Source organism: Dunckerocampus dactyliophorus, chromosome 4, assembly GCF_027744805.1.
Source record: "Dunckerocampus dactyliophorus isolate RoL2022-P2 chromosome 4, RoL_Ddac_1.1, whole genome shotgun sequence".
Taxonomy (NCBI): Eukaryota; Metazoa; Chordata; class Actinopteri; order Syngnathiformes; family Syngnathidae; genus Dunckerocampus; species Dunckerocampus dactyliophorus.
This window is the reverse complement of record NC_072822.1, coordinates 6,140,552-6,161,605: the sequence shown is the minus strand read 5'-3', so window position 1 is coordinate 6,161,605 and position 21,054 is coordinate 6,140,552. Positions and strand designations below refer to the sequence as shown.

At 44.4% G+C, this 21,054-nt stretch overlaps 1 protein-coding gene across 2 annotated transcripts in view; it reads right to left on the bottom strand.

Moving 5' to 3' along the window:
• Positions 1-20,841, bottom strand: part of dock8 (dedicator of cytokinesis 8) — a 75,111-nt gene extending 54,270 nt beyond the window's left edge. For both annotated transcript variants that reach the window (XM_054772738.1, XM_054772739.1), the window contains exons 1-5: positions 20,657-20,841; positions 5,653-5,752; positions 1,028-1,203; positions 717-788; positions 222-330 (exon numbers count right to left, since the gene is read on the bottom strand). In XM_054772738.1, coding sequence (XP_054628713.1) covers positions 222-330; positions 717-788; positions 1,028-1,203; positions 5,653-5,752; positions 20,657-20,709 — 510 coding nt within the window. In that variant the 5' untranslated portion in view covers positions 20,710-20,841. The remainder of the gene's footprint in view (positions 1-221; positions 331-716; positions 789-1,027; positions 1,204-5,652; positions 5,753-20,656) is intronic.
• Positions 20,842-21,054: the final 213 nt, after the last annotated feature.

Genomic DNA, 21,054 nt, shown 5'->3' with positions numbered 1-21,054 from the left:
CATGGCTGCTTCTACTTAACAAACTCGAACCCAGGGTGGCTTATTGGACTTAAATTAATACAATGTTGTGCTCGAGCCAAACTGAATACCGTAATTAAGCGGACCCACGACTGAAAGCTGACCCAGTTCCTATATTCCTCATAGACTTCCACACCCCCCCAGGATACAAACCAGTTTACTTCCTTGTATAAAGTCTTGTATAAAGTGCTTGTGGTTCTTACCGTTTTCTCCTCTTTGACTGACTGGACATCAGACTCAAATGTCTGTTTCCGAAGGAGCTTGTGCAGGCCAGCTCGCTCTGAATACGCACTCCAGCCATCCCCTTGGCACCTTCACACACACACACACACACACACACACACACACACACTTATTGAGTTCCATGCACACACCAGAAACAACATGCATGGCTACCACTGATACACCTCTGCACTAACTTATCAAAGCAGTTAACAAGACAACGCAGTCTTACACAACACTGTGTGTGTGTGTGTGTGTGTGTGTAGATCAGATAGTAGGTGTGTAGTATTTATCAGGCTTTCTGATGTGTCTTGTTTCCTGTTTCGGCCTCTCAGGCAAACAACACTTTTGCAGTCTTCTCTGGTTTGGAGGCCGGGTGATGATATTATCCAAACGCCTCCACCCAGTTCCATCATTTCCAAACTAAGGTATCGTTCTGTGACTAAAAGGCACTGCGACTATTTGAAAGGTCTGACCTTCTAGACGCCACAAGCCATGGCTGGGTGTAATTCTTGACGCAATCTCTCACGTGTGGATCCAAGTCCAGCCTGCAAAATAAAGATAGAAATACAACATGACGGTGTGACAAAAGCTCATGCTCTTAGCACTGACATGTTTACAAGTGGTTGTCTTAGCAATGTCAGGATCCTATAATGTCCATAAAATGGTTGCGTAAGCATGTTACATAATGTACTTCAATGTAACTCTGCTAAGCATCCTTGCAATAAACTAAACCATTACCATTTCACAATAAAAAAAACCCTTTCTCTCTGAGCCGCCAACTGACCCGTCGTGAGGGACGGCGTGCCGGACGGTGCGACACTCCTTCTCCACCTGCTCCACCTTCAAGTCGTCGTCGGGGAAGTCGCCGAGTTCCCGCATCAGGGCGGAGTCACCGTTTCGAAGCTGTGACATCAAGAACTCCTCCAGGTCCAGAGGCTCCACCGCTTCATAGGACTGCGGCTGAAGAATGATGGCAAAGGAGAAAACTAAATAAACTATACACATAAGTCCAATCAGGTCTTGGGACACACTTCTGAAGAAAGCAATCAATTAAATATATCAGGAGTTTGGCCCTCTGTTTGGAGAGGTGGAGAGGCTTCACTACACTTTTAAAAATAAAGCCTGAAGCTTTGCCAACTATCCGACATGAGTTCGATCATTTAGTTTTTCTTCTGCGAATAGGCTAACCTAGCATGATGTTGCTGTTAAAATGTGAGTGTGTAACGTTAGCACTGTAGCTCACATAGTTATGCTACAGTTGCTGACGTTTGTGTCCTCCTGTCCCACTCCTTAATCTTACATTGTTGTATGTGATATTTGCTATTTATTACATTTTAAAAAGTATTAGAAAAAGGCTGACAGGGCGGCGAAAATACAGAACTTGAATATTTTCTGCTACCTCACACCTGTCCAAAAAAACAAAAAACAAAGTGGCCCATATCAGACAGATGGTTCTATTTTTAGCTGCAAGCGCCATCAGACAAAACTACAACAGAGCAAAACTTTCAGCTTGTGTAGAAATTGCCAGTAATATAAAAGGGATAGTAGGCTCCATCTATTGGAACAGTGTCCACATTCATAATCCATACACACAATAAAACTATCACCAGCTGGCACTTAAAAAGTGTTCAGTGTAATGGGAACTAAACATTTTACGCCTCTAATACCACACAAATTGTTCAAATCACCATGAAACTTCAACATATCACACCAGACCTCAGTTTCGTCCTCATTAATACAGACATTTTACTTTTTCATTGGCTTTTCATTGCTTTTTCACAACACTTTTTCCATTTTACCCCATTTTACGCACCCCAACGGTCAATACTTGGGCCAAAACTGCTGAACTTATACATGAATGATTTGTAATGTCACAAAAGACCTAAAGCGTGTATTATTTGCAGATGACACAACCGCATTCTGTTGTGAAGATAGCACACAAGAGCTAATATAAAAATGATCAAAGATGAAATGACAGTACTAAGAAGATGGTTTGATAAAAATTGTAAAACTAAAAAAAAGGAAAACTAAAATATTGCTATTTGGCAATAGCAGAACATTGACAAAGTGAATGAAAATAAGTTTCCAGGCATTATAATAGATGGTCAAATAAGTTTGAAATCCGACGTTAAAAATATACAACATAAAGTGGCAAGAAACATTTCTATACTCAATAAGGCAAACATTTTTCTGGACCAAAAATCACTCCATACTCCATACTATTGCTCTCTAGTATTACAATATCTAACTTATTGTGCGGAGATATGGGGAAATAACTACAAAAGCAGACTTCACTCACTAGCTGTACTACAAAAAAGATCAATTAGGGTCATCCACAAGGCCGCCTATAGAGAACATACAAACCCCCTACTCCTAAAATCACAACTACTTCTATTTGTTGATCTGGTAAACCTTCAAACAGCTCCATTTATGCATAAAGCAAAAAATACGATTCTTCTCATCAAGAGAGGGGAAATGTGATCTTAGGAACAAAATTGGCTTAAAACATTTACTGTATACGCACGACGCTAAAAACCTTCAGCATACATGTATGTGGAATCAAAGTATGGAACAGACTGAGTCAATTCAAAAGAATTCAAAAGACACTACAAGCAGTTGATGTTTAGAAAATATAAGGAAGAAGAAGTTAACTTATTTTATAGTTGTATGACAGCTATTAATGTTTAAAATGTCACTTAAAGCATTGCCTGTACAGTTAATAAACGGTTTATGATGGTGGCAGTTTGACCCCAGAAGATATTATTCATTATTTCCCATAGGAAAAATAGCAAGCAAGGTCGACCAAAAAGAAGCAGAATCAGAACTCAATCAGAAACTGATTGTTTGATTTCAAGGGTTCTAGGGTATCCAAAAACATGTTGTTTTAATAGACTATAGCAGGAAGCAATAAGAGTGCCAATGAAACGACACTGACAGCTAATAGACTGAGAAGAGGTAGAAATGACTGCAGCAACATAACATGATGAGTCACTGCTGAAGCCAACATTTGAGCTCCAAGCAAATTCCATCTGCCTTCAGACGTGTTGCTGCACATCAGTCCACCCTGAGCTATGTTTTTCAGGGGCAAATTGCAACGCGAGGGCGAGTATTCATGGGTGGCGTGCGGCACAAGAAAGGGGGACGACTACAAAGAACATTTACTGGGAACTTTTAACTACCGTTTTGATGAGAGGTCGGCAATACTGTCTCTATCGTGGCGGTTGTCTCTGTTTTAACAATCGGTCCACACAAGTTTGCAAATGTGAGGGCAAACTAAAAGAAATTAATGCAAATGTATGCATGCTTCTGATTAGTGCGCGTTGCTATGGGGAGGCAAGAGCAAAGTCGAACACAATCCGTGCCAAGTTTTCATGTAAAAACAATTTTTCGCATCGGACCAACCTGTTACCAGTTCTAAACTTGTATTAACTGCACAGGTGATGTTTAAACATTCATGTCTAAAGCTACAAAGATAAAATAAAGTAAAACTACTCGCTCTGTAAGATAAATTTAATTTCGGGGTTCTACGGTCATCATCACATTTTTTCTCTATGCCATTACAGATACCCTTCTGTGGTGGCATCAGAAAAAAGCAAAAAATCCAAAGAAAAAGCAAGACACACTATTGGAGGTTATCCTTTCGATGCTCACGCATGATGATGGTTTAAACTTTTGAGGTGTTTTCCATAAATGTAACTTTTTGAAGTTTCCACTGTATTTTTGTTGCAGAATATAATCTGTATGTGAAACAACGACATAATTTAGCATGCATGAACATAAAATATTATATGATTCACAAAAATTTGATCAGTTTAAGCAACCACAAAGCCCCGGTGTGCCAAAAGACAAACTGTGCACTTACCCTGACGAATACTCAAAACTGACTAAAAGGGGAAGCATGCAAAATGGTGCACACCGGATATGAGAAGTTGCATCCAGTGTGCACCTACTGCACGGTGTTGGGTGCCTTTTTTTTTTTTTTTAATCAAAACTAAGCCACAATGCAGATCCTCCTAAATGTTATTCTCAATATTCCTAGAAGATGAAAAGCCTAGCAGATCATAGGGGCATTATCCAGTATGCATTTAGATGTTTTTTAAGCCATGAAGATATTACTGACATAAATTCTGTAGCAAAGTGTCTCAAGAAAAACCACAACGCATAACAGGAAGTGACATCAGTACAGCCTCCCTCCATCCGCTCGTGTTTCAACATACAAGAACAGAAACTACACACATGTGCCTTCATACACACTGTTTGTCATTTGAGCCTGGTGGGGGGTGAATTTTGCAAACAACAAACATCCCACTATCCCAAGTATCATCCTGCAGATTATGGCATTAAAATCCCACTCCCTGCATCTCAAATCCGGCCATATTAAAGATTTTCTTGTGTAAGCTGCAAGGTAAGCAGACCCCGTCAAGAGCCTGTCCGTAGGCCCGGCCCCTGACCCATTTCCCAAGCAGGTTAGGGATTAACTACGCTGTACGCCGTGAGCTGGGAGTGGGATGAATACTGAGAGTCATCCTCCTTAAAGCCCGTCAGCTGACTCGTTAACGATCTTCACTGGGAAAGTATCAAAGGGATTCAGCGCAGTCAGTATTGATAGTGAAGGCCTTGCATGGAAAACTGCCTGAGCGAGATGTAGGTCGGCAACAAATGCAGGGGAAGAGAGACAGGAAAAAAAATAAAAGTAGTGACGAAGGGCTTTGGGGAAGAGAGGTTCAGAAGAGTGAGAGTGGGAACAAATCCCTACCATGGATTACGGAGTATCATTCTGTCTGCTTGAGTCGCTTGTCACTCGCTTTACAGCAGACGGGATCTCCCTAGCGTGTTAAAGTACAACTATATGCTGCGGCACAACTATCATTAGTGGCCTTGCAAAAAAACACATCAGGTCTTGTGATTCAAACAATAATAATCATCATAATGATGAGTCAGACGCTCAACTAATGACTGTACACTCACGACTGACATACCATACAACATCATCAATAATCCCGATTCTAAGAAAGCACAAAATTGATTTAGTGTTCCATTGCATTCCGGCACAAAATATGATTATGTTGTTTGATGTTTTTGTTTTTAATTTCACTTTTTTCCCCAATTTGTTTTTCAGCTGTATTGAACAAGTACTTTTTTTGTGCATTATCATTATTTTTTTGTATTTTTATTTATTTTATTTTTTTACAGATCCAGCAAAATAGCAATCCGGCATTTATTCCCCTTGCGGCTTTCAAACAGAACCCAGTGAAGTGGGATATTGCTGCAACTGCAAAGGAATTCAATGACTTTTGAGGTCCCACTTCTTGCAACTGAGTACATTATGCTCGTAAACAATGATGCACAATGTTTGTTTTTGCAATTATGGAACAATAATTGTCAGATTCCATAAAAAGTCAAACTTACCACGGTGAGGTAATTTGTGGCTGAGGCATTGGAGTTTGTCCGTCTGTGATAATAGCCATAGTTCCCGCTGAAGTTTCGCCTGATCTCTGCGGACGAATGCCTGGAATGAAGCACGGAGGAACATCATTCATTAGACAGTGTGAGCATACCAGTGTATATTGCTAAGCATTCAAATCATTTCATTGGGCACATTCACATCCAACACTGTCTTAAACCATAACTCAGCAAATTTCAAGCAACAGGCACATCATAATGTATCTCAATGACAGATACAACAGCAGTTCCACCATTGTTCCCACTCGCATTGGTTTGAATTGCTCATCCGTGGCGATTCCATTCACACTATTGTTCCCTACTCACTACAGAAGCACAACTCTGTTGAGGCTTTGTCCTGTTGTGCTGCACAACGGGCAGTGAAATAAATATGGTGTCCTGGTCTGAGGGTCAGGCTGCAGCAGAAAATCTACATGACATAGCAGTGGAGGGGCATTCAAATAGACTGGCTCGATACAGTGGGTGTTTGCGTACTTCAAAAAAAGGGCCGGGCCAGAGGATGAAAAGAACTGAACGCAGTCTCCCAACTGTACATACAGTTCACCTTGCTGTTAAGAAACAAAATAAATGTTTGGATTAGTTTAGAAACTCTTGCATGGTCATACAAGTGAAAATACAAGGGAAATACCTATATAATTAAAAACAATGGATTCATCCACGGCAACTTAATTATTATGTTGTTTTTATTTATTTATTATTATTTGGTGTTCATCTCTAATGTAAAAGTAGTTTTCATCAAAATGTTTTTTTTTTTAGATTTTGTGTATTTTTTTGTATCTACGTATATTTGTTGCTGTTTTTTTTATAGTTTTTTTTTTTTTTAATACGGAAGTTCAAGTCTTTATAACTTTGCTACAATAACGGCAGGCTCCATTGTGATTGACAAATTGCAACCATGCTGACACTGAATCAGGATACAGGCATTCCACACCACAGCACTACCCACATGCTTATGTCAGGCAGAGTATTTTTTAAAACATTTTTACACTTGAATGACAGTTAAGATTGTTGAAAGGTTACCGTAATTTCCGGTGATCAGCCTCTACTTGGGCCACACAGTGGCCAAGTGGTTAGCATGTTGGCCACACAGTCAGGAGATCGGGAAGACCTTGTTTGGAATCTCCTTTGGACATGTTCTCCCCGTGCGTGCGTGGGTTTTCTCCGGGTACCCCGGTTTCCTCCCACATTCCAAAAACATGCATGTTGGGTTAAATGGGACTCTAAATTGTCCATAGGTATGAATGTGAGTGTGAATGTTTGTCTATATATGCCCTGCGATTGGATGGCGACCAGCCTCTCGCCCGAAGTCAGCTGGGATAGACTCCAGCATACCCGCGACCTAATTAGGATAAGCGGCATAGAAACGGATGGATGGATAAGCCTCTACTTTTTTCTTAAAACTTTGAATCCTGCGGCTTATACAGTGGTGCAGCTAATTTATGGCTACGTTCTCACCTCGTGACATGCCCTTTACTTTAGAACTACTACTAATTTTTTTCTCCCCTCAGGGACGGGGCCGCTGTGGCTCGGTGGGTGGGGCGTGTGGGGGCCGTGGGCGGGTTGCGCGTGGGGGCGGGCGGCGTGGTGTCCATCTGCGTGGTGCTTCCCGGGATCGGCGGGAGGATGCTTGCTCCGGGGTGGGGCGGTCGGGGGGTGGCTTTGGCCGGGGGCTTGGGGGTCGGGCTGGCGGGGGGCTGGCGGGCGGTCCCTGCTGCCTGCTGGTGTCAGGCTGGTCCTTGCTTCCGGGCCGGCGGTTGTCTCCCTCCCTCCGGGGTTTCCCCCTTGGCGTGTTGGTGGATGGGCGGGGGGTGGGGCGGTGGCCGGTCTGTGGCGTGGCGGTGGGCGGGGCGGGCGGGGGCATCTGCTTGGGCGCCGGGCGGGGGCCGCTCCTCTCGCGGGCCCGGTCGTGCGGTGCTTGCTTCTCTGTCCCTCCCTGGCGCCTCTGGCCTGCGTGCTTCGTGGGTGCGGCCGTGCTCCGCTCTATGTGGGGTCCGGTGCTCTTGTGGTCGTCGTGGTGTTGCTCCCTTGCCGGCCGTGGTGGTATGCGGGGGGCGCGTGGGCGCGGCTCCCGCTGTCCTGGTGGCGGTCGGATCTGCCTTGGGGGCGTGTGGCTTGTCCGTGGTGTTTGGCGGTTTGGGGGTGGCGCTGTGAACGCTACCTCCGGTGGGGCTCCGGTGTTGGGGGGCGCTGGGGGTATCGCCTCTGGGGGGTTGGGTGGGCCGGACTGGGCATCCTGGCGGGCCGGGTAGGGCCTGTGGTGTGTCCTGCGGCACGCCCGAGCCTGGGCTGTGGTGGGCGGCCGGTCGGTCATGTGTCCTTGGTCCCCCCCCTGCTCGGTTTGGGCGGCGTTGGGGTGTGGGGCCCCCGTCCTTCCTGTGCCACTGCACCACCTCACATATATATAGGACATTGGGGGGTGGCCTACGGTCGGGCGTGATTGGGGAGGGGAGCTGCCTTGCGGGGCTCCTTTGCTCCTGCTGTGCCACTGACCTGTTGCCCCCCAATTTTAATCGCAGAGTAGACACTTAGGGTTTGGGGGGGCTGGCCAGGTGAGGGGCCCTCCGAGCGGCAGCTGTCCCCCGATTTTAATTGCATCATTAGCTATCATCCACATACACTCCATATACATGCACACAGATACACCATCCTCTTTTATTTTATTTTATTTATTTATTTATTTTTTTTAATTGCATCATAGACACTATCACACCTTATCACATACACGGGTGGGGCGGGCTGGATTGGGGTGCCTCGTGCACCTCGGCGTCTGCCCGCCAGGGTCGGCGGTGTGGCCGGGGGCCTGGCCGTCGCGGTGGCTCGCCCGGGGCGGCCTGGCCTGTGGGGTGCCCTTGTCTGGTTCGCCTGCCCTTCCCTGGGGTGGCCCTCTGGGGCCTGTTGATGCCGGGGCTTGCGCCGGGGGGGCGGCTTGCGGTGCCCCCCCTGGACTGACACGTGCCGCGGGCGCCTCTGCGCTCTTGGGGCGGGTTCGGCGGTCTCCGGGGGGCGGTGCTGGTGCTTCGGGTGGCCCGTGTGCTGTCGCGGCGGCCGGTGGTTGCTGCGCTGTGGCGGCTGCTGGGGCGCCGGGCCAGCTGGTGGGTTGGGGCTTGGTCATGCTTGCGGGTACTGTGGGCCTGGGTGGCGGGGTGGGGGTGGGGGGGCGGGTGCCCTGGGGCCGGGCTCGCTGGGGGGGGTCGTGCTCTGCCGGGCGCTTGGGCGTCTGTCGCCGTTGCGCTTTGTGCGCTGCCGGGCCGCTGTCTGTGTCCTCGCCTCCCCCGGTCTGTCTGTGGGCTTGTCGGGGGTGGGGCTCCGGTGCGCGGGTGGTGCGCTGTCGGCTCTGGTGGCATGTGGCTGGTCTGGCTTCTGGTGGTTTGTGGGGGCCGTCGGCTGGTCGGCTGCTGGTCTCGCCTTCTCGGCGCTGGTGCTTGGCCTCCCTGCGGCTTGGGGTGTGGTGCTCCCGCTCTCTCTTCGGGGTTTGCTGGCCCGCGGGTCTCGGTTGGCGCTGTGTGGTGGTTCGCCTGGCTGCTCGCCCGTTTTCCCGCCTGCCTGCTCGGTTTCCCGCTCTCCTCCTCGCTGACTCCCCTGTCTGCCTCGCTGGCGGCGTCCTACCGCTGGGGGGGTGTGGCCGGGTGTCTTCCTGCTCCCCGGCGGTCTGCGCTCTCCGCCCCTGGGTTCTGAATCGTATGTCTGGGACCCCGGGGTCCCCGGCTCCGCTGCTCCTTGGGTTACCAACGGGGGATAGGGTGGGGCTTCCGGGTGTCGGGCAGTCGACCACTGTGTGTGTGTGTGTGTGTGTGTGTGTGTGTGTGTGTGTGTGCGCGCTTGAGTAAGTAAGAGTGTATGAGCGTGCGCATAGGGGTGTGTTTGTGCGTAGGAGTGTTTATGTGCGTGTGTGTGGGTGCGTAGGAGTGTGTATGTGCGTGCGTGTGTGTATTTTTATTTATTTATTTATTTTAGTTATTTATTTTTGGGGGGGGGGGGGGGGGCATACAGGGGTTTGCTCCGTGGGGTCAGGTGCTGGGCGATACATCTCTGCCGCCCGTGCCTCCGCCGGGTGGGTGGAGGGTGTGCCTCCTGCATCCCTTGGCGGGGCGGCCCTGTGTCGGGGGTTGGGCGGGGGTTGGCCCGGGGCGGGCCGGGCTCCGCTCCCTGGGGGTGGGGGTGGCGGTGGGGGGGAATTGGCGCTTCCGGCGCGGGCGGGCTTCTTTCCGGCTGTGGAGGCGTCTCTGGGCCTGCCGGTTTGTGGCCCCCGGTACCCGTCTGCCTTTGTGGGGTGTGATCTCTCGCTGGTCTCGGGGGTTGGCAGTCCTCCGGCCCGCTGGCGCCCTGTCCTTGGCTGGGATTACCTCTCTTCGGCCCCTTACTGGTCTTCCCGGGGGGGGGGGGGCTCTCTGGGCTGGCTCTTGGGGCACTGATCTTTGTGCTGCCTGCCCCTATGGGCCTGGTGGCCTTCTGGCGGCCGGGGCCCGGCCTTGCTATTTGGGGCGGGGCTCTCTGGGAGGTGGAAGGCGGCCCCTTTCCTTTCATGCACTCTCAGTGACAATCACACGCCCACACATTCCTGCACCTTTATATATATATGAAGTCTTCCTTACATACAGAGATACCTGTACATATGCACACTCACAGTACATACGTACTTCCCCACATTACTCACTGAGTTATCCAGGGTGTTATTATGTTGTTGGTTTTATTACAGCGACGGTGATTTCAGCAGTATGACTATATATATATATGTGTGTATGTGCGGTATATATGTGTATATATATATATATATATATATATATGTATATATGTATGTATGTATGTGTATGTATGTATATATGTGTGTATATGTATATATATATTTTTTTTTTTACAATGATGTGCATTACAGTAACTTTGATTCTATTCACTATCATGGATAATCATTTCATTACTACAGTTATGTGTGACTGTTTCAATGCGGTATTATCATGGTGATCACTATCATAATTCATCATTTCATGACTGCTATTGTGTGCGACTGTTTCAATGCAGTATTGTCATTGTGATCACTGTCATAGGTCATCATTTCATGACTGCTATTATGTCTGATTGTCATTGACAGCTTTGTCATTGTGGTTGTTGATATTGATTTGTCCTTTATCCTTGTTCGTCTTTATAGTTGTCACGGACATTTATTTGCTGATGTCGTTCTGTATGTTTCTGTTGTTCTGTCACAATTGTTGTTGTTGCTGCTGTTGTCCTTGTCTCTTGTCTCTCTTTTTTTTGTTTTTGTCCCCTCTCGCCCCCCCCCCCCGTTTCCTTTTCTCTTCTTCTCTGTCCCCTCCTGCTCCGGTCCGGGCGCTCCAAATTTGCTTTATAACAAGCATCAAGGTCGAATAAATTTTGTATGACAGGGGAAGTGTATATCACACTTCTCTCTGGCAGAGTAAATCTGTTGAGCACTTGACGGCATTTAGGTATACAATTCTATCTGCTTTAAAGGCTGGACAGGACAGGGGGAAAAAAAAAAAAAAAAAAAAAAAAAAAAAGAACTACTACTAATTGTTTAACTACTGTGTCACTCGCAAGTCAGTGAGGAAACAGTGGCTCTTTCTTCACAAGCTATCAGTGCACTCAAAACTCAACCCATTGGAACTCGCAGGATTTACAAAACAACAGTCTGACTCACAGTGTCATCTTACAAAGAATACTAAACTCATCACACAGCAACTTAAAAATCAAAAAGGTATACCGGAGAAATATACCAATACGAAAAAGAAACAACAGATCTTCAGGATTGGGATCAGCTGCCGATCCGCTGTATTTTGCAGATCGGATAATATCGGCACAAGATCGGGCCGACCTGTTAGTTCTACCCTAAAAGTATTTAGCACAACCATTTTTTCCAATTTTATCTTTTAGTGGAGTAGGGACCTGACTTACGGAGGTTTGTTACAAAAGCCAAACAATATTGTTGGTCATGTTGGTCAGCAATACTTTGGTTACATTATTTTTAATGCTTTGAAGAGCTTTTTTCATAAACATTCAATTCCACAAATTCATGTTTGTAACAAAAGCTTATCAGAAAAAAGAAAAGGATCGGTATCGGATCGGCAAGACTATAAAAAGAATCGGATCGGAAGCCAAAAAATGTGTATCGGATTGGAAGCCAAAAAATGTGGCTCGGGACATCCCTCCTATCTAGTGTATGAGCACATCCCTAGGAAGGTTGCCGTATGGGTAGGAGAGCAGAATACTAGAGCAAAGTCCAACGACAGAGCTGCATTTTATGTAAACACAACTTCTCCTTGGAAGACTCCTCTTTGGTTCCAGGCAGCTAGTGACCCCCCCAGCATAGAAAACACAAAAGTCTTTTTTAGCCTTAGGGATGTGTGCAACAAAGCAATTCTAACCTTGTAAAATGTTTGTAAACACTCCACTTCTAAAAAGCCGAGCCTTACCCAAAAACCACAAAGTACAGTACAGATATGCCGCCTTTATACTGTACATTCCATAGTGAGCAAAAGACAAAGCTTATATTGCATATGTCTATGCCACTACAAAACAGAATTTTAAAAAGTATCATTTGCATGTGCACACCCGTCCTCACATACACGCCCGCTGTGGTTGCTTGCTAGCACAAAAACACAAAGCGCAGTGCTATAAAAAAAAAAAAAAAAAACGGGCAAGTAAAACAGCAATCAGGCCTTGCCAGCAGCACACAGGCATTATTTTATCTCAGCACACAAACAACCTCTGACTATTGTCTTTAGTGGCCAGCGCCATGCTTTGGCACACAAACTACAGCAGGAAAACTACATAAAATGAGATTAATCTAACAGCCGTTTCTGTAATAATCCTCTTATACTAAAAGATGTGGAGCAACCACGCCTAAAGGGCAAATATGTGTGTGATAGCAACAACACCTGACTGTGCTTTTCACCTGTGAGGAGTCTGAGGACAGTGATTGTGTAATAGTAAAGACAAGATAAGAACATGAAGACTTACATATGCTTGTATCATCATCTTGATCACACTTCTGTCAGTCCTGTCTGGACCTTCAGAATGACCACTAAAGTCATTTCCCAGAAGGCTTCCTCTCCATTTGATGATGATGTTGTCTTAAAATAAAATGCGAGCGGAGCCAGGGAGAGGCAGAATCAGCAACTCAAGCAGCAAACCGAGTAGATTCCCATGTTTTTAACATGCAAATCAGAGAGACAGAAAGTAAGGATGTCAAGAGATGTTGTGTCTCAAAAATGAACAGCTGTTGCCATTTAAAAAATATCAAATGAATATTTTATATTCGGAGGTTTTGGAAAACTACGGACAGGGTGAAGATTTTGGAAAACTCCGGCTTCAGTGGTTGGACGGAGCTTTTGCTTGTTGCCAACAGATGACGTAACAATTATTTGCCATTATTAGATACGTATAATTTAACGTGTGCAACGTCAAACCTAGCATTGCTGCTTCTAAGCATTCTGAAATGACTTTTTGTGTGTTTCCTGTGAGTAAACACACGCCTACTTTATGGCCTTCGGGGGACGCTACAGCTGATGTTTTGCACTCTAAAATGGCTGTGACGCCCTCACCAACGATGACGATTTGGCACAAGACCCAATCGGACCTCTAGCTGGTGAGACAACTTTGACAAGCACGTGGTTATTTTGGAAGAATGGCGTGGAAATGTTCACATGGCAAGGACAGTGTGATTGCGCTTGACTGAGGTGCTTCCCCCGCATACTGAAAGCTTCCCTGTTTTATATGCCTGTCTTGTGCTGCATAACTACTGTACTGTTGTGGAGGCAATTAAACAAGGACAATTTGCCAGACACACAATGATACCGTCACAGCCAATGGAGTTCTTTCTTGACCGATAAAATGCTTCACAGCATCGTAGTGGTAATCAACATCTGCTACATTTTAATAATGAACATACAGTTCATCCATTTTCAGTTTTATATTCAATAAATTTTGTGGACAAATGTGAAATAAAATACTGAAAACTACCGCTACTTGGTTAGCAGTCCACATGTGTCTTCTCCTGTGAATCGCCATGTTTGTAATGGTGCCCCTGGTCTATGAAAAGGACTTCATTGGCGCTTCTGATTGGTCAAAACTGCCACAGATTTCACTTATTGCGAGCTATTATTGGAACCTATCCCCTGCGAAGTTGTCATAACAGTGGTTTATTTGATCTCTAAAAATGCTTGTTTAGCGTCAATTCGTGGGACAATAAATATTTCAAAACGCTCCTGCATTGTTTTGTGACCCCGTTAAATCAATAAGCTTGTCCAGTCATATTTTTTCATTATACTTTTCAGAAAATTAATGTTAAAATCTTGTCGTGTCTCGTCTCCTTCTCGTGGACCCAATCTCGTGCATCGTCCTGTCTCGTGAGTTGGGTGTCGAGACACCGCTACCAACTATAGTCCACACCTACCAGCAAAAGTACAGCAAAGTGAGGATTGCTTATTACTGTCCGGTTAAAATTCCAATTTATCTTCCAACTACAATACAAATCACTTGTAATTAGCTTTGAAAACAACCTAAAAGTCAAACTGCTGTAACATAGAAATGCTTTGATTCTTTTTTTCCCGGTGTACCATGCAGGGCAGGGGTTGGCAAACTACGGCCCGGGGGCCACATCCGGCCCGCCAAGCGTTTGAATCCAGCCCGCCAGTTGTAGTTAATATAAAAACTTTTAACATATAAGCTGGCAACATGACTTGAAAGTAGCCGGAGGCAGTCAATCAGAGACAACGTTTTGATGGTTGAAGTAGCTTTTCACATGGAGTGATCCATACAACTACCTCATTACATTGAAAACACAGTTTTATTGCGGAGTCACTGCTAATTCAAACTCTATCAGTGTTCGATTTCTTAGATTAGTCATAGCATAATAATTAGTTGTCATAGTGCAGTAAAACGTAAATGTAATTCCGATTATTGTAACTTCTACTCATTGCCTTATTTGATATAATAGCAGAATGACAAATGAATGCCCCCAATCTGCCAATAACCCTTTAAGCTATATAAGTCATACTTATTCAAATATTGACTCGCCACAGTGCCTGCACCCAAGTTATTTCTCCCTCCCCATGGCAACTGATTTTTGTTGCGTCACGGTGTCCGCTGCAGGCCCACACTTGCTGTGTGTGCACATGCTGGGTTTTTGTCTTCTTTTTCTGTACTATCATTGCATAAACTTTCCTGGATGCAAGTCTTGCTTTTAAACCACATTTCATTTCTGCTACCTCCCCTGTTACTCTTATATATTATTTTGTATTCTCTGGGATTTAAGAACCTGAAACTTGACTTGGCTCGTATGCGTCAGTCCTATGATAGACCCCCGCCTCTAGGACATCCTCCAGTCAGGGCGGACGGATGGAAGTTGACTCTTCATGTTTTTACAAGACTTTTGTAGGATTCCTTGCAAAAACTAGGTATTTTGGAGAGTATTTAAAAAAAACCGATTCCTTTAATAATGAAAGTGATTAAAGTAAACATTTTGATAACATTTAAAATCATAACAAATAGGCAAACTATAACATGCTCATCATGGTGTGTTGGCTATATTTGTGGCATATGTTGAGAAGGTCATTTTTATGGAGAATGTTGCTAGTAGGGTTGGGCAAGTCACTACATTTCCACTACATTCATTACTAATTGACTAAGTAACAACCAATTAATGCATAGCACCCTGAGCCTCCTTTCAGAAAATAGAGTGTGGTTGGGGTCTCCCCTACTCCCCAAAAACCTGATTTTCTGGCGTATATTTTGTGCCGTTTTCAGCTCACCGCAGACTCTGTTTAGTTTTGCTTGTAAACATAACTGAAGTTAGCTTTACAATGTTTGTTTTTCTTTATTCTCCTCAAGTTGCGGCACCTGGCCTTCAGTGTTCTGACACCTCCCAGGAAAGGTCTACCCTCACACTTTTGAAAACAACTCAATTCATCGATTAAGTTCTACTCTTTAAATGGGAGAATCTTCCTGCGTGAATGTTCTGAAACCCTGTTTCCATGCCAGTGTTGTACTGAGCAGAAGCAAAAGGAGTGCACTGCTTGGCTGCAACCAGCGGAGGTGCTGTTCATTCAGTCTCAACTAGTTTGCCGACTAAGGTCCTGCCCACATGGGAATGTTCCTGAGATTTTTTTTTTTTGCCGGGTTGAAAAAAAGTCGCATCCATACTGTCCCGGATTAGTGAACTGTTGCATCCAGATGGGAATGAATCTTCGTGTGACGCTGTGAACAAACACGCAAGCGGAACCACGTGACACACCAAATCATAGAAGAAGAAAGAAAGTCCGTCGTCTTCCACTTTTCAAGACTTCCGAAAAGAGGAATTACTTCTGCGAGTCATCATGGAGTATAAGACAACAAAATATGAGGAGAATGTCGCCTGGGGTGAGTCATGTACGTCGGAATATCCAGCTGTCATGTTGGTTTGTTGTCAAAGCTCACTTCTGGTCACGTGACGAAGACGAGGTGGAGGTCAGCCGGTGACGTCATCGTTTTGGTATTGCCTGTATACACGGGAACGACAAGCCGGCATTCTCAGATTTTCCCACACGGGAAGCCGTTTTCAAAAAATACCGTTTCAGGTCACCCAGAACGCCGTTCCCATGTGGATGAGAGGCTGAAACGATAAAAAACTTTGCCGTTTTGACCTGAAAACGTTTCCCTGTGCGTAGCCCCTTAATAAACGTAGACGTGACGTCAGCTACGTTTACATGCAGTCAAATAACCCCATCATAACTGGAATATTAGCAATAACCCGGTTACAATAACAAATAACAAACCACCTCGTTAGTGTGGTGAAAGACAGGAACATTATGTCTTTTATTGACGGTAGAAAGTACCGCAATAGCCAAATATATCAGAAGGTGAGCAAGAAGTTACGCAAGGCAGGGTTTGTACGAACGCATCTTCAAAAGTCTCTGGAGATGTAGCATGCATATGGATGGCACAGCTCCGGCTCCATTTCCTATTTCTTCACGTTCTCGCCTTCCATTAATGAAGAAAGTGAGACAGAATAGTGTCAAGTATTGGTAGTGGGTCAGTACCAGCACCAAAACGCAAACAAAGGCGTCCATTATCCACCTTGTTGTTGTTTTTGGATACAGGAAGAAGAAGTGGAAATGATGCGCAGTGCGTCATGACGTTTTCCGTTCTCATTCCGTTTCCATTGTCTGTGCGCGTCTTTTTTTACACGTCATTCATGTAAACGGGTTATTCCCAATGTTTCAGAAACCTGAATATTGACCTTAACCCGAATTTTGACTGCACGTAAACGTAGTGACTGAAACAGGAGTTCAGAAAATTTAGAGAGATTCTCTCATCCCAAGAAAATTCTACTTACATTTTTTTTCACGCAGTTAATCAAGGAAATTTAGTGAAATGACCATCCCTAAAGGAAACTGTACTTCTTAGTGAACATGCAGCTTTTTGGGCAGTATTAAAGAATCCATTGTGGGTGTCCTCTTCACTTTGCAAGACAAGGGAAAATAGCTCTCCCACTCCCAAAAAAAAAAGACCTCCATTGGTCATCTGATCCAAAGAGGAAGTAGAAGGAAAAACAGAGGGTGGTGTGGTGTACATGACAGGAGGAAAGCGCCGGGATGCCCCTGCTGCGTGTCTCATCCTATCATACGTCTTCCAGACTCTAATGGGCCTGACTGCTATCAGCGCCATCACGGCTCAGCTTCCTGTCAAGAAGCAGGCACGCACAGGACGGTTGCCCACCCTCACCCCCCGAGCGAATCAAAGTGACCAAAGCAAATCTTAGAAGTGAACCCACAGCAGAGTTGGGGTCAACATTTTTGCAAATCTCTTTTTAACACCATTAACTGTAACTCAATCTGGAACACCACCACACCCCCTTCACTTAAGAAGTATTAAAAGCAGAGGCCCCACGTCCACAGCTGTCCTCACACCTGCTGCCATATGCTACCATGCTACCACTTCTCTTGATTGGTTAGCGTGCATTGCGGTTTACTGATCTCTGCTTTTCTCCTGTTTTTGCTTATGATGAAGACAGCACACTTCCTGATTGAAAACTGAAGTGAAACCAGCGCAACTCAATGTCCACTTTGTGCAAGATTTCCTTCCCACTATATCTGACTACACTGAGGATGTTTACACTATTCAACGTGGGTTGTATTTGTTTGGTGCCAATAAACACTTCCTCCTTGTGGATGTATTTTTTTGTTTGTCATTGCCAGCGCAAAGCGCTAGCGCAGCGCAGAGGTTGTGTTTTTGCCGGCATTTATCTGTTTGTGTTATTTTGTGTTCAGAATAACTTGAAAAGTTCTGAATGGATTTGCATGAAATGTTCAGGAATTGTGGGAAATGGGATATGGAAGGACTGAGGGGGTGATCCGGATCACTGTCTGGATCGCGAAAAAAAAATACACTACAAGTTTCCAACAGGTTGTACAAAATATCAAAGAATGATCCAGATAATGGAATAATTCCGGATACTACTTGTATGATCCAGAATATGAAAAAATAGGGGACTTTTGGAATTTTCATCATAGGAAGACCACAAATGAAGCTATAAACATGCAACAAATATCATTATATCATATACAGCCAAGACACTGTGGAATCTGGAGTGTGCCAACAGATTTCTTGTATCTTCAAAAGCTGGAGCTAGATCCACAAGAAAACCGCCATTGGCGAAAATGTGATTTTTGTGACTAACTACTGAACTAATCATTTTGAATCCAAATGCTAATGTAGATGGATGGATGGATGGATGGATGGATGGATGGATGGATGGATGGATGGATGGATGGATGGATGGATGGATGGATGGATGGATGGATGGATGGATAGATAGATAGATAGATAGATAGATAGATAGATAGATAGATAGATAGATAGATAGATAGATAGATAGAGACAGACACACAGACAGACAGACAGACAGACTAATCTCCAAGATAAATTAACTTTTCCACAAACTCTGCAAAACTATCATATTGAATGTAATCACTTAATTGCAAAATAAAAAAAAAACAAGAAATGAGATGACATGGTATGTCAAGGAATCTAAATATGTAGATAAAATAAATTTAGGACTAATATTGATGAGGTAAATCAGGTCTGCGCTCTCCGAGTAGATAGATTTGACATGTTATAGTATATATTCAGCCTGAATATTATGAAAAATGCAAATCATAACCCCCAAATTCATGAAATACAATGAATTCTGTCTACCGTGGGAATCAATTGTTGATTAATCATGTCTTCAGGCAATTTCAGCAAAATGGAGAACAGTAATTGGCTGTAGCCAGCAGAGGTCAAATCCCCATTCTTAGTACCAAATAAAGTGCATTTTAGTTAGTTATCATCCTCACACAGCTGTCATCATAGTGACACGATGACACAGAGAAGTTAATAAAGTTATTTAATTTCTCTTAAGAGGATCATTATGATAGCTAAAAGTCACATTGCTATTATTGATGAGCGTATATGACTAAGTGGCTCCGCATTGGCCTATAAGACCACCTTGCAAGCAGCTGCTCTGCTGGCTCATCACTGGGTTGGCGCAAAAAACATTCATCTGCAGCTGAGCTCAGTGCCGCCACAGCAAAGCACCATCCACGATGTGCCATGGATTATATTGAGAAAAAAATGTCAGCATGGTACATTCCCCCTGGATGGATGGATGGATGGATGGATGGATGGATGGATGGATGGATGGTGGATTTCACTGAAAACAGTGGCATGTGATTTGTGATTGGCATCACACAATAGAGAATTTGCTTGCAAAGCATGCAAAATACAAAAGCAGATTTTTAGTAGATGGTGCATTAACAAATAGCAAAAAGGGGGGATTAAGACAGTGCGGCTTAGGCACTTTAGAAATGAATGGTAGTGGAAGCAGCTGGAGCTAAATATTACAAAATTGCAAAGCTACTCAGCAGAGCGCCTAACTCGGCCAACAATCCTAATTTCAATCGGCACCAAATTGTATCTATTTCCACTCACTTACATACTTACATTGTTGCTAAGTTTCAGACATTGAGAATAGTTTTTGCATGTATATAATCTTCCTCACTAAACATAAAGTGTCTATTTAAAAGTGTCCACAATGGACCTTTAAGGCTAACAATGAGTCCATGCATACATCCAAATCAATAAAAGAATGACTTCACCCAGAAGAAAATTCATTTAGCTGGATCCCAGACCTAAATTCTCCAAAAAAAAATTGATGGGGTGGCATGCAGGGGGTTGTGCACATAACAATCTGACGTATTTGGAGCAGTTTTATTAGGAAGAAAGACTAAATATTCTCGTGTCACACTGCAGTATTAGGAAGTGCAAATTTATACAACTACAGTAGCTTATTGTACATTTATATTTGTATTTGTAAATATGTTTATTTTTCTTTTTCTATTGATTTATTCAGGTTGTAATTCACACATTTTTTTTAAATGCTTTGAAGCGATTTATCTCTCTTTTTTTTTTACATCAGGGAATAGCTGCTATTTTAACAGAGGTGTGTTAACTTTCTAAATGTAAACAAAAGCTGCGTGGAGACACAATGTATGCAGATGTGGTAATGCACAAGTCCACTTTAAACCATTATGTGCATATAAACGAGCCTCACTGCCAAACAAAGGTAAACTACACATGTATTTAAAGTTATTCATAGGAAGCTCTGGTTGTTTTTATGAGTTGTATGTACAGAAGACACAATGGACTTCCATGCATTTACTTCCTCTACACCTGCAGGAACTATGACCACCAAGCATCACTATGAATGTGACACACCACAGGATATAGTAATCATTCGACAAGCACTACAAAAGATGCAAATAAGTACACATAAAAGTTGAGTACAATGTAAAGCAATAAACGTCACATCACATATGACAACGTGTGGCTGCCCGTTGCCCTACCAACACTTCCCGTTAGAACTAACGTCCAAACATCCACTTAAAGAGTTATTTGTTGTTTAGTTTGCTAATCTTACCTGTTGATTTTCAAAGCAAAAGCGCGTCGCTCCGCGCTCGTCACAGAAGCCATGTGTGGGTCTAAAGTCCGGTTAAGAAGCTGCTACGCTCCCGGTTAGCTTCGGCTGGTATGACCGCCTGCCGCTTCACCCGCCCGGCTGTCACACAGTGTGGGGCGCCGCCTCTCCTCGCCACACAAGAAAGCTCCGTAGTCAAGCGAGTGAGGAGTCCGGAAGTAAGTAATCAACTTCCTGTTTGGCGCCGCAAAGTGCCAAATATACCGGTAGTAGTAGGTTAAGAAAATTAAAGTCTTCAAAGATCGCGAACATCATTTAATAATACTGTATTATAAGAACGATGTAACTATTTTGTAGTTTTAAAACCGGTTGTATTGGCTCTAATTCCGATGACAGAACGG